We start from the raw sequence: 13,162 nt of genomic DNA, 5'->3' as shown, positions 1-13,162 counted from the left end.
TGCCCAGGCTGATCTTGGGCAACTTGGCAAGACCTCATCTCTACAATGAGTCAAAAAAAATTAGCTGGGTGTTGTGGTACATGCCTATGCCTGAGCCCAGGAGTTCAAGACCAGCCTGGGGAATTTGGCAAGACCTCATCTCTACAATAAATCAAAAAATTAGCTGGGTGTGGTGGTGTACACCTGTGGTTCCAGCTACTTGGAAGGCTGAGCCAGAAAGATTGCCTGAGCCCAGCAGGTTGAAGCTGCAGTAAGCTATCATTGCACCACTGCACTCCAGCCTGGACGACAGAGTGAGACTTTGACTCAAACAAATAAATAAAAATAAATAAATAAATAAATAGTCTTTAAACAAATGCGCATGTAAAACAGAATTATGTATTGCTCAGTTGACAAAATTGTGAACAGAAGCTTGCAGAAACCTAACTCTGTATTTCGCCTAGAACAATGCTTTGGCATTTCCCAATTCAGTGTTTGTGATGATTTTATAGAACATGACTACCACAAATAATGAGAATTGACTGTATTTTTAGATATAAGTTAAAACGTTGATATAAAGGTAAATAAAATATTTTATGGATTGGGCCATAGGCAGCCCTTCCAGTATTTCTGGGACTGTATGTCATTTTCTGATGCTGGTTTTCCTGACTTTTTATATCTTTCTCTTTTAATGTTTTTTTCTAGCTGTCACTTAATACAAGTAGCTGCTGTTTACTGAAGTTATATTATTTGCCAGTTCAGTACCAGCACTTTATGTGTCTCATTTAATTCTTTTCTTTTTTTGAGTTGGAGTCACACTCCGTCGCCCAGACTGGAGTACAGTGGCACGCTCTCGGCCACCGCAGCCTCAACCTGCTGGGCTCAGGCGATCCTTCTGCCTCAACCTCCCAAGTAGCTGGAACTATAGGCATGCTCTACCATACCTGGCTAATTTTTAATATATTGTAGAGATAAGATCTTGCCAAGTTGCCCAGGCTGGTCTCGAATCCCTGGGCTCAGGCAGTCCTCTTGCCTTGGCCTCCCAAAGTGCTGGGATTACAGGTTTGAGCCACTGTGCCTGGTTCATTTAAATTTTTTTTTTTTTTTTTTGAGTTGGGATCTCATTCTGTTGCCCAGGCTGGAGTGCAGTGGCACACTCCCGGCGACCCCAGCGTCAACCTGCTGAACTCCGACAATCCTTCCACCTCATCCTTCCAAGTAGTCAGAACTACACAGGTGCATGCTACCACACCTGGCTAATTTTTAAATTTATTGTATAGATGAGGTCTCGCCAAGTTGCCCGGGCTGGTCTCAAACACGTGGACTCCGGCAATCATTTAATTCTTATAACCTGTTAGGAAGGTGCTGCTGTTTCTATTTTAGAGATGATTCAGGCTCAGGGAAATTTTGTGCAGCTTGCTCAAAGTCATACAACTGAGTGTCCCAGTGTTTCTACTTCAAAGCCCATACCATGCCTTACTGCATTGCAGTAGAGCAAGGGTAGGCAAAACTATGGTCCTTGGGCCAAATCTGGTTTACAGCTTGTTTTAGTAAATAAATTTTATTGGAACATAACCATATCCACTGGATTACAATGGTATCTATGGATGCTTTTTTCCTGAGGTGGAGTTTCACTCTGTCACTCAGGCTAGAGTGCAGTGGCATGCTCATGGCCATCACAGCCTCAACTTGTTGGGCTCAGGCAATCCTTTCGCCTCAGCCTTCCAAGTAACTAGAACTACAGGCATGTGCCATCACGTCCGACTAAGAAGAGAAAAACACTTCACAAAGGGTGACGTGTTTATCAGAAGCTAAACAGGCCAGGCATGGTGGCTCAAGCCTGTAATCCCAGCACTTTGGGAGGCTGAGATGAGAGGATTGCTTGTGCCCAGGGGTTCAAGACCACCCTGGGCAACTTGGTGAGACCTTGTCTCTACAATAAATCAAAAAATTAGCCAGATGTAGTGGTGCACATCTATAGTCCCAGCTACTTGGAAGACTGAAATAGAAGGATTGCCTGAGCCCAGTGAGCTGAGGCTATGGTAGCTGTGAGTGTGCCACTGCACTCCAGTCTGGGGGACAGAGTGAGACTGAGTTTAAAAAATTATTTGAAAATGACTTACAGAGTTGATTAGTTGCCTATAAATTTCACATAATTTTTAAACTCCCTATTCTTCAACATCAGAATTTTATTATTAAAAAATCCTTAGTATAGGTCTTGTGATTTAGTATAAAGAAATTTGTCACATGATTGCATTGTCTTGTTCTTACATGAAAATATTGTTAACTTTTTTTCTTCCTGCAGGTTTTGGTGGGAGCTGCTTCCAAAAAGATGTTCTGAATTTGGTTTATCTCTGTGAGGCTCTGAATTTGCCTGAAGTAGCACGTTATTGGCAGCAGGTATTAATCTTTATAGTAAATAGTTTTTGTTTAGTTTTTTTTTGGTCAGAGTCATACTCTGTTGCCCACTCTGGAGTACAATGGCACGCTCACAGCTACTGCAGCCTTGACCTGCTGGGCTCAGGCTATCCTTCTGCCTCAGCCTTCCAAGTAGCTGGAACTACAGGCAAGCGCTACCATGCCTGGCTAATTTATTGATTTATTGTAGAGACGAGGTCTCACCAAGTTGCCCAGGCTGGTCTCAAACCCTAGGCTCAGGCAATCCTCTCGCCTCAGCCTCCCAAAGTACTGGGATTACAGGCTTGAGTCACCATGCCCGGCCTGCTTAGCTTCTAATTAAACACATCACCCTTTGTGACGTGCTTTTCATTACTTTTTTCTTTTTTGTTGTCAGACAGCTAATGTGCCGACATTTAACAAGGTTTGACGGTGGCACATCTTACACACATCACATGAATATTCAATCATCTTGCTTAGGAACTACAAAAGGATCTGTGAAGTATTTTCAATAGAATTATTTATTCCAGGGACTCTACCGTTATTATTTTGAATTTGCTTATTTTAGGTTTATTTATTGGACTTCTTCATCTTTAATCAACTGTGATGGAAGTTTCTGATAAACCAGTATTTCTTCTAATTTTATAACTAAATATGCTCCCAGAGTAAAGCAAGAATGGCCATCTTTTATTGTAATGCTTTCAAGTGGTTTTCATCTGTTGATACTAGTTTTGGACCTTTCAGGTTCACAGAACTAAAATTAGAAACCCTTCCCAAATTGGAAGCATTGAGTGAGCTCCAGGAGATAGAGTTCATGTTTATGGAGTGCTTACCTTGTGTTGAGTACTCTTGTGTGCATTTTATGGGCTTTATCTCTTTTAGTCCTCATCACTAGCATCCCCATGTTTAGATGAGGGAACTGACACTTAGAGATGTTAAGTAATTTGCCCAAGGTACTAGCCAGTATGTGTGCCTTTCCCAATTATTTTTCCCATGAGTTTATAATTTTTCAGATTTCAGCAATAGATATGGGAGGGAATCTAAGGAAATGTACATTTAAAAAAATTTTACAGCCGGGCTTGGTGGCTCAGCCTGTAATCCCGCACTTTGGGTGGCTGAGATGAGTGGATTGCCTAAGCCTGTGGGTTCGAGACCCGCCTGGGCAACTTGGCGAGACCTCATCTCTACAATAAATAAAAAATTAGCTGGGTGTGGTAGCACACGCCTGTAGTTCCAGTACTCGGAAGGCTGAGGCGGAAGGATCGCGGGAGCCCAGCAGGTCGAGGCTGCAGTGGCCAGAAGCAGCCACTGCACTCCAGTCTGGGTGACAGAGTGAGACTCCAACTCAAAAAAAAGAAAAAAAATTTTTTTGCCTAGGCTGCATTTGAACTCCTGGGCTCAAGTGATCCTCCCACCTCAGCTTCCTAAAGAGTTGAGACTACACACATGTGCCACCGTGCCTGCCTGGAAATGCACAGTTTTTATGGAAACTATACACTTTTAGTGTATTTCACTCCGTTCAGCATGGTGGCTTTATCTTACAGTTCACTATGTGAAAAATGCCAGTAAAGTCTTGATCTTCCAAGTCTTTGGGGTTATTTCCCAAGTTCTTGGGGTTTGAAATGACCCCCTGGAAGCTTAGAACCTCAAAAAATATCTCTTTTGTTATGTTCATTTGGTCACAAATGTAAATTTAACAGATTAGGTAACAGAGACTGTTGCTCTTAAAACATTTAGTTAAAAACCTCATCAAGTATTTGTGGTCTTACAGTTATAGAAGCCATAAGCAGCTATAACTGCGCACATTGCTTGACTGTTCCCCCACTCATTTTCTACTCAAACGGAATTTTGGTGAATGACAGGGCGTAAGCAAGTAAAGGAGTACTTTGGGGGTTGATTGCTTACTACCTTACTTCCACAGGGTTTAGAGAAGTTGCCTAAGGAGAATATGGTTTTCTTTTTTTTTCTTTTTCTTTTGAGTCGGGATCTTACTCTGTTGCCCAGGTTGGAGTACAGTGACAGGATCATGGCTCACCACAACCTCAGCCTCCTAGGCTCAGATGATCCTTCCACCTCCACCTCCTCCGTATCTAGGACTACAGATGTGCCAGCATGCTTGGCTAATTATTTTTATTTTTTGCCGAAATGTGGACTCGCTACGTTCCCTAGGCCAGTCTTGAACTCCTGGGCTCAAGTGATTCTCCCATCTTGGCCTCCCAAAGTGCTGGAATTACAGGCATTAGCCACCATGCCTGGCCTGAGAATACTGTTTTCTATCTGCCTTGTTTAGGCTGGCCTCATAGCTGGACTTCAGATGCTCTTAGAATTAAAACTTAGTTGCTAGCCGGGCTCGGTGGCTCAGCCTGTAATCCCGCACCTTTGGGAGGCTGAGGTGAGTGGATTGCCTGAGCCCGCGGGTTCGAGACCCGCCTGCGCAGCGAGACCTCATCTCTATAATAAATCAAAAAATCAGCCGGGTGTGGTAGCGCATGCCTGTAATTCTGGCTACTCGGAAGGCTGAGGCGGAAGGATCGCCGGAGCCCAGCAGGTCGAGGCTGTGGTGGCCGGGAGCGGCCACTGTACTCCAGTCTGGGGGACAGAGTGAGACTCCAACTCAAAAAAAAAAAAAAAAAAAACTTAGTTGCTCTCCCATTTTTGTATCTATCCCAGCCTGATACATAGAAGATCAAGCCAGATGAAAATCAAAATCTTCAGGATGGCTTTAAGGAAAGGGATGGGAGATTCTTATTTTTGTTTTTAAACACATGGACACTAGAGTTTGGTTAATCTTTGCCTCCTGTTAATATGTAAGCACTGTATGTGTACAATAGCATTCACCATAAAACTCTTGAGTAGTGTATGTTGCAGGCTGCACCTCTTTTAACTAATCATTGCACAATTGTACGTGTCTTCAGGTCATAGACATGAATGACTACCAGAGGAGGAGGTTTGCTTCCCGGATCATAGACAGTCTGTTTAATACCGTGACTGATAAGAAGATCGCCATTTTGGGGTTTGCCTTCAAAAAGGACACTGGTGATACGAGGTATCAGTTGTTTAAAGTATTTCACCTTATCCTAATATTTTGGCTGGTGGATATGTCTATGAAATACATGTGTAGGACAAAGAATAAAAATAAAATCTTCACCTCTCAGCTTAAGAAATAAAATATTTTTATTTTTTGAGTCAGAGTCTTACTCTGTCGCCCAGGCTGGAGTGCAGTGGCACAATCACGGCCACCACAGCCTCGACCTGCTGGGCTCAGGCAATCCTTCTGCCTCAGCCTTCCAAGTAGCTGAACTACAGACACACGTCACCATGCCTGGCTAATTTTCTGATAGATTGTAGAGATGAGAGGTCTTGTCAAGTTGCCCAAACTGGTCTCAAACCTGTGGGCTTAGGCAGTTCTCTCACCTTGGCTTCCCAAAGTGCCAGGATTATAGCTGTGAGCCACCACGCCCAACCTAAGAAATAAAATCTTACCTGTATCTTCTCTGGTATTAGCATATGATACCATTGAAAGCTTAGCAACACTGATTTTTTTTTTCCTTTAGAGAATCCTCTAGCATTTATATTAGCAAGTATTTGATGGATGAAGGCGCACACCTCCACATATATGATCCGAAAGTACCCAGGGAACAAATCGTTGTGGATCTTTCTCATCCAGGTGTTTCAGAGGATGACCAGGGTAAGGCTGCGTCTTAGGAGTCACTCTGGGTACGGACCCTGAAACTTGTCTCTGGAAACCTTAGATTGTTCCACTTTATCATTTATATCATTGGTATGCCCTCTAAAAGTAAACTCTTAAGCGTTACATTATCAACTTGGATTTGATCAGCTGTGTGTTAGTTTGCTGATTTTTCAACATAGTCCACGAAGCCCCATAGGTTCCAAGGAGGTACTTCTGGGCAGGGTTTGGAGGTACTCTAGCCTCCCCACCATCACTTCCATGCATGCTTCAGTCAGCCTGTTTTCAACTCCTCCTGCAGTCCTAGTGCTGCAGTATATAACAGTTCTGCCCTCCCTTATATGGGGTTTTGTTGTCTTCAGTTTCAGTTATCTGCAGTCCACTGTGGTCTGAAAATATTAAACGGACAATTCCAAAACTAAGTAGTTCATACTTTTTTTCTTTCACGCTGGAGTCTAACTCTGTCGCCCAGGCTGGAGTGCAGTGGCACACTCACAGCCACCACAGCCTTGACTTGCTGAGCTCAGGCAAGTCTGCCTCAGCCTTCCAAGTAGCTGGAACTACAAGTGTGTGCCACCATGCCTGGCTAATTTTTGATTTATTGTAGAGATGAGGTCTCGGCAAGTTGCCCAGGCTGGTCTCGAACCTGTGGGCTGAGGCAATCCTCTCACCTCGGCCTCCAAAAGTTCTGGGATTATAGGTGTGAGCCACTGCACCCAGCCAGTTCATAAGTTTTGAATGGCATGGTGTTCTGACCAGCATGGTGCACTCTTACGCCACCGGCTCCATCCTGCCTGGAACATGAGTCATCCCTTTTCCCAGCATATCCACACTGTATACACTCACTGTCCAGTAGTGACTTAGCAGCCATTTTGGTTATCAGATTGAAGCAACATAGTCACGTACAGGGTTCGGTACTATCCACGGTTTCAAACATCCACTGGGGATCTTGGAATGTAGCCCTTGCTGATAAAAGGGGATGACTGTAATTTCAAATAACACCTGCCTCCTTGTTTCTGCCCTTTTGTTGTTGCTGTCATAGTGTCCCGACTTGTGACCATTTCCAAGGATCCATATGAAGCGTGTGATGGTGCCCATGCTGTTGTTATTTGCACTGAGTGGGACATGTTTAAGGTGAGATGTCATTAATGATATTAAAGAAACTGCAGGAGCTATTCTGGTATCAGTTGGAGTTGAGTGTGTGTGTATGCTTGTCTTTGTGTGTGTGTATTTTGGATTTTTGTTTGTTTTAGTTGGGGTCTCACTCTGTGGCCCAGGCTGGAGTGCAGTGGCATGCTCACGGCCACCGTAGCCTCAACCTTCTGGGTTCAGGTGATTTTTCTGCCTCAGCTTTCCAAGTAGCTGGAGCTACAGACGCATGCCACCTACCCAGCTGATGTTTTTGATTTATGGTAGAGAGGAGGTCTCGCCAAGTTGCCCAGGCTGATCTTGAACCCATAGTATCAGGCAATCCTCTTGCCTCCCAAAATGCTGGGATGACAGGCATGAGCCATCGCACCAGGCCCTGGGTGTGTTCTGATTGTTCCTTCGGGGTGTCTTTACAGGAACTGGATTATGAACGCATTCATAAAAAGATGCTGAAGCCAGCCTTTATCTTTGATGGACGGCGTGTCCTGGATGGACTTCACAATGAGCTACAGACCATCGGCTTCCAGGTAACCATGACCCTAGATTTTTTTTTTTTTTGGTTTGGTTATTTGCTTTTTAAACTTGTTTCATGGTTTTAGTAGTTGCATATTTTCTTATTTAGCAATAACTGACTGGGCACCACATCAGTTCTCCGGGAAGTCTCTATGGGAGTGTTGTAACAGCTCTACCCCCTCCTTGAATGTGTTATCCAAAGGTTATTCAGGCTTGGTCTCCCTTATGTGGTAGGGAGGTCATCCATTGCCTTGTAAAAGAGGGACAGAAAGTGCCCTGCCTTCTGTCATATTACAAAAATCAAGTAAGAAAACGTATGAGTATGTTTTGAAAACAGTAACAGGCAACATAGTTGTTTTATGTTGGTATTATTGTTGTCATTGCTTATTTTCAGCTGACCCAATATCCATAGTGTCTTCTCTTACCTAAAGAGAATTTGGGCAAGGAGTGGGCCGTGACTGAGGTGGTAATGGAGGCGGTGCCCTGGCCTGGTAGAGCACTGGCATCTGCGTGTGGGAATAGCCACCAGCCACACTGCCGGCTGCTCGGAGAGAGGGGTCTTGGTCCATTGGCAGGTCTCCACCCTGCACCTCTTGTGTCCTCAGCACTGTCCTTTGCTAGAAAAGTCTGAATGAAGAGTATGGGAGCTTCCTTGTACTGGCCCTCTTCTAATTCGAAGCTTGTCAATTATGGAACATTTTGGAAGCTGACAGAACAGTGTGTTTGTATGTTACATCTATTTTAATTCAACTAGGAGTCCCAAAAATATTCAGGAGCTTCTGGCTGGACATGGTGGCTCAAGCCTGTAATCCTAGCACTTTGGGAGACCAAGGTGAGAGGATTACCTGAGCCCACTGGTTCGAGAAAAGCCTGGGCAACTTGGCAAGACTCTATCTCTACAATAAATCAAAAAATTAGATGTGGTAGGGTAGTTCCAGCTACTTGGAAGACTGAGGCGGAAGGATCGCTTGAGCCCAGCAGGTCGACACTGGGGTGGCCGTGAGTGTGCCACTGTACTCCAGCCTGAGTGACAGAATGAGACTCCAACTCAAAAAAAAAAAAAAAGAATGGAACTTCCTTCCATCTCCTCAGAGCAGTGTATAGGTGGGACCAGGAGGTGGATAAGTTAGGGAGGATAAGGAGACACCAGGGTTGGCCATCAGCGTTGGGTCCAGCTGAATAGGTGTGCTTAACAGCTGGCTCTGTGCATGTCCTTGGCACCAGCTGTCGTGGAGCAGTGCAAGGAAGGCCTCTTCTGCTTTTCATGAATATCTGATCTGGTTCTTTTAATGTCTTACCCACTTGTCGATGGTCCTTATTATTTAGAATTCAGTGCCCATTTCTCATTCTTGAGAGACTGGCTTGTGGCAGATGTTACATGACATCATTGTCTGTTAACTCCTCCAGCCAGGACCTTGGGGACTCTTCTATCCCACCCATCCTTAGTGAGTCACAGCATGACTGTTTTCCCCAGTCATGACTTAAACTAGGGAATTTTAATTTTAAAAGGTTACTTTCAAGGCATAGACATATTTTCTTCATTTCTGTTTTACTCCTCTAAGGGAAAAGATGTGTTGAGATATACATATTTTAAATGATTTTGAGTTCCTCTAAGGGAAAAGATGTGTTGAGATATACATATTTTAAATGATTTTGAGTTCCGCCAGGTGCAGTGGCTCACTCCTGTAATCCCAGTACTTTAGGAAGTGGAGGCGAGAGGATTGCCTGAGCCCAGGGGTTTGAGATCAGCCTGGGCAACTTAGCAAGACTTCATCTCTACAATAAATAAAAAAAACTACCCGGGTGTGGTCACACATGCCTGTAGTTCCAGCTACTTGGAAGGCTGAGGTGGAAAGATCCCTTGAGTCCAGCAGGTTGAGGCTACGGTGGCAGTGAGCATGCCACTGCACTCCAGCCTGAGTGAAAAAGAAAAAGTGAGGCTCCAACTAAAAACAAAACAAAACAAAAAAAACTTAGCAAAAACCAATTAAATAAATAAGTTAACTTTCCTCTTAAGTATTAAAAAAAAACAATTAGGGGGCCGGGCACAGTGGCTCATACCTGTAATCCTATCAGTTTAGGAAGCCAAGGCAGGAGAATTGCTTGAGCCCAGGAGTTCAAGACCAGGTTGGGCAACATAGTGAGACCTTGCCTCTACAAAATAATGAGGTCAACTGATTAATATAAAGCAGAAGACCTTTCTTGATATTTTGAGTCGAATTAAATATTAATTTTTAATTCAAAAGATGTGAAAATTGAGTAGTGTTTTTATCTCTGCTGCGAAGGGAAGGGAAGGTAATAAGGAAGTAATATCTTTAAAGATAAAATGAGGCCACATATGGTGCCTATAATCCCAGCACTTTGGGAGGCCGAGGCTAGGGGATTGCCTGAGTCTGTGGCTTCGAGACCAGCCTGGGCAACATGGTGAGACTTCATCTCTACAATAAGTCAAAAAATTAGCCGGGCGTGGTAGTGCATGCCTATAGTTCCAGCTATTTGGAAGGCTGAGGTGGGAGGATCACCTGAGCCCAGCAGGTTGAGGCTGCGGTGGCCAGGAGCGTGCCACTGCACTCCAGCCTGGGCAACAGAGGGAGACTCCGACTCAAAAAAAAAAAGAGAAAGAAAAGTACTCTAGGTTTCTCCTCATATTTCACTACCTTCAAAGGTTCTTACATTTTTATATGTTGCAATTATTAATAGTTCTTTAAATTTGTTTTTCCTTCAGATTGAAACAATTGGCAAGAAGGTATCTTCAAAGAGAATTCCATATGCTCCTTCTGGTGAAATTCCAAAGTTTAGTCTTCAAGATCCACCTAACAAGAAAGCGAAAGTATAGACATTGCTGTTTTTCTTTGTGGTTTTTTTGGTACTTGAGGATAGCATCTGTCTATCTGATACTCAATGGTAAACGAACCAAGTGTTTTTAAGGAAACAAAACTATTTTTTTAAGCATCAAATTTATACTAGCTCTTATGGGTATTAGCATATCTAGTAATTATGAATCTAGAATATTTTTTACATATTTTTATAATATTGTTGGCTCAGTTATTCAATGAATGGAAGTTAATCATGTTGGTTTTTTTTTTTTTTGAGTTGGAGTCTCACTCTGTCACCCAGACTGGAGTGCAGTGGCTGCTCCCGGCCACCGCAGCCTCGACCTGCTGGGCTCCGGCGATCCTTCCACCTCAGCCTTCCAGTAGCTGGAACTACAGGTGCGCGCACCAGCCTGGCTAATTTTTTTATTTAGATGAAGTCTCGCCAAGTTGCCCAGGCGGGTCTCGAACCCGCAGGCTCAGGCAATCCACTCACCTCAGCCTCAAGGTGCGGGATTGCAGGCTGAGCCACCGAGTCCGGCTCATGTTGGTTTTAATGGAGTCAATTTTTGTAAGATAAAATTAAGCTTCAAACACTTTTTGATTTATACATTTTCCATAGAAAGCACTTGAATATCATGTTGTAAAGGGAAAGGCTGTCTTCATGTTTCCTGGTCATTGGTTTGCTTGTCATTAGGTATGTATTTTGCAGCCATGAAATTACTGTGCTAAATAACCTGTACAGGGATGGTCTGGCTAAAGTTCCTTTGTTCCTTTTTTTAAATGAGATGTGTTATTGAAGTTTTAGTTCAAAAAGATCATTGCTGTTCATTTTCAGCCACTCTAAATATGGTTAAAAGGCCTTTTCCCCCTTAACATGAGAAATCAGCAGTATCATTTTTCTCTTTTTCAATGGTTTTCTTCATTGATCTTTTTTTTTTTTTTTTAGTTTTAGAGCCAAAAATATTTGTTACCTTGATTTTGCATTTTCATTTCTATTCTTAATTGTAATTTTTCCTTTTTTAAGAAAACAGATATAATCTCATAAACTTAAAGATTTTAGAAATTACATATATCATCACTCTAAATAAAGAACGTTTATGTGTATTTCCATCTGCTTTTTCTTATGTCTCTTGTTGAATTTTATATTCGCAGTAGGTAATTTTGCAAATGTGTCTAATGTCCATTTGATGCTTGTGCTCTGCTGAGACTGTACCTACTACATTAAACAGATACAGGTCTCACCCTTTTGGAATTCTGTGGTTCAGTAAGAAAGAGACAAAGATAAAGATGAGAACAGAGATTACTGGCACAGTGGCTCATGCCTGTAATCCCAGCACTTTGGGAGCTGGAGGCAAGAGGATTGCCTGAGCTGAGGGGTTCAAGATAAGCCTGAGCAACATGGCAAGAAAATAAGCCAAAAAATTAGCCAAGTGTGGTGGCTCACAGCTGCAGTTCCAGCTACTTGGAAGGCTGAGGAGGAAGAATCACCTAAGCCCAGCTGGTCGAGGCAGTGGTGGCCGTGGGCGTGCCACTGCACTCCAGCCTGGGCAACAGAGTGAGACTTCAAGTCAAAAAAGAAAGATGAGGACAGAGACATCTGCACAGATAAAAAAAAATACATAAATAAAACATTCTACATCTACTGTGTGGGTGTAATACTAGTCATTGCACAAGTAACTAATTAGTCATGACAGTCTGACATTAGTTGGGGGGAAAAATGACTCCTCTCTTTTTAGAGAAAAGTATTACATCATTCTTTCAAATGATGCAAGATAGGGGAGGGAAATTAGCAAAGAAACCTGGCATTGGCACACTGTAGTCGTCAAATCTAGCCAACCAGGAGTGAGTTAAGGATGGTTTTTACATTTTCACATGGCTACATTTTAAATAGCTATACAAGTTCCTACATCATAGCCTCAGTTTTACCTTTTGGACCACAAAGCCTAAAATATTATCTATCTTGCCCTTTAAGAAAAAGCTTGCAGCTGGGTATGGTGGCTCACGCCTGTAATTCCAGCATTTTGGAGGTAGCAGCAAGAGGATTGCCTGAGTCCAGGGGTTCAAGACCAGCCTGGGCAACGTGGCAAGACCTCGTCTCTACAATAAATAAAAATATCAACCTGGCATGGTAGCACGTACCTGTGTTTCCAGCTACTTGGAAGGCCGAGGAGGAGGGATCGCCTGAGCCCTGCAGGTCAAGGCTTTGGTGGCCGTGAGTGTGCTGCTGCACTCCAGCCTGGGCAACAGTTTGACTCTGACTCAAAAAAAAAAAAGTTTTGGGGGATCAGTTGCTCAGCCTATAATCCCAGCACTTTAGGAGGCCAAGGTGAGTGGATTGCCTGAGCCCATGGGTTCAAGACCAGCCTGGGCAACTTGACAAGACCTTATCTCTACAATTAAAAAAAAAAATTCAAAGCCGGGCTCGGTGGCTCAGCCTGTAATCCCGCGCCTTTGGGAGGCTGAGGTGAGTGCATTGCCTGACCCTGTGGGTTCGAGACCCGCCAAGACCTCATCTCTACAATAAATCAAAAAATCAGCCGGGCGTGGTAGTGCATGCCTGTAATTCCGGCTACTTGGAAGGCTGAGGCGGAAGGATCGCCGGAGCCCGGCAGGTTGAGGG

The 13,162-nt window shown here is 43.5% G+C and overlaps 1 protein-coding gene across 1 annotated transcript in view; it reads left to right on the top strand.

The window, feature by feature from the left end:
* Positions 1-10,810, top strand: part of UGDH (UDP-glucose 6-dehydrogenase) — a 28,528-nt gene extending 17,718 nt beyond the window's left edge. Inside the window, exons 7-12 of the mRNA XM_008069783.2 lie at positions 2,285-2,379; positions 5,292-5,422; positions 5,931-6,064; positions 7,107-7,198; positions 7,630-7,740; positions 10,452-10,810. Of these exons, the coding sequence (XP_008067974.1) occupies positions 2,285-2,379; positions 5,292-5,422; positions 5,931-6,064; positions 7,107-7,198; positions 7,630-7,740; positions 10,452-10,562 (674 nt within the window). The 3' untranslated portion in view covers positions 10,563-10,810. The remainder of the gene's footprint in view (positions 1-2,284; positions 2,380-5,291; positions 5,423-5,930; positions 6,065-7,106; positions 7,199-7,629; positions 7,741-10,451) is intronic.
* The last annotated feature ends 2,352 nt before the right edge of the window (positions 10,811-13,162 follow it).

Source organism: Carlito syrichta, unplaced genomic scaffold (genome assembly GCF_000164805.1).
Source record: "Carlito syrichta isolate Samal-C Ts95f unplaced genomic scaffold, Tarsius_syrichta-2.0.1 Scaffold312207, whole genome shotgun sequence".
Taxonomy (NCBI): Eukaryota; Metazoa; Chordata; class Mammalia; order Primates; family Tarsiidae; genus Carlito; species Carlito syrichta.
The sequence above is the reverse complement of the archived record's forward strand: the minus strand, read 5'-3'. Positions and strand labels throughout refer to the sequence as shown.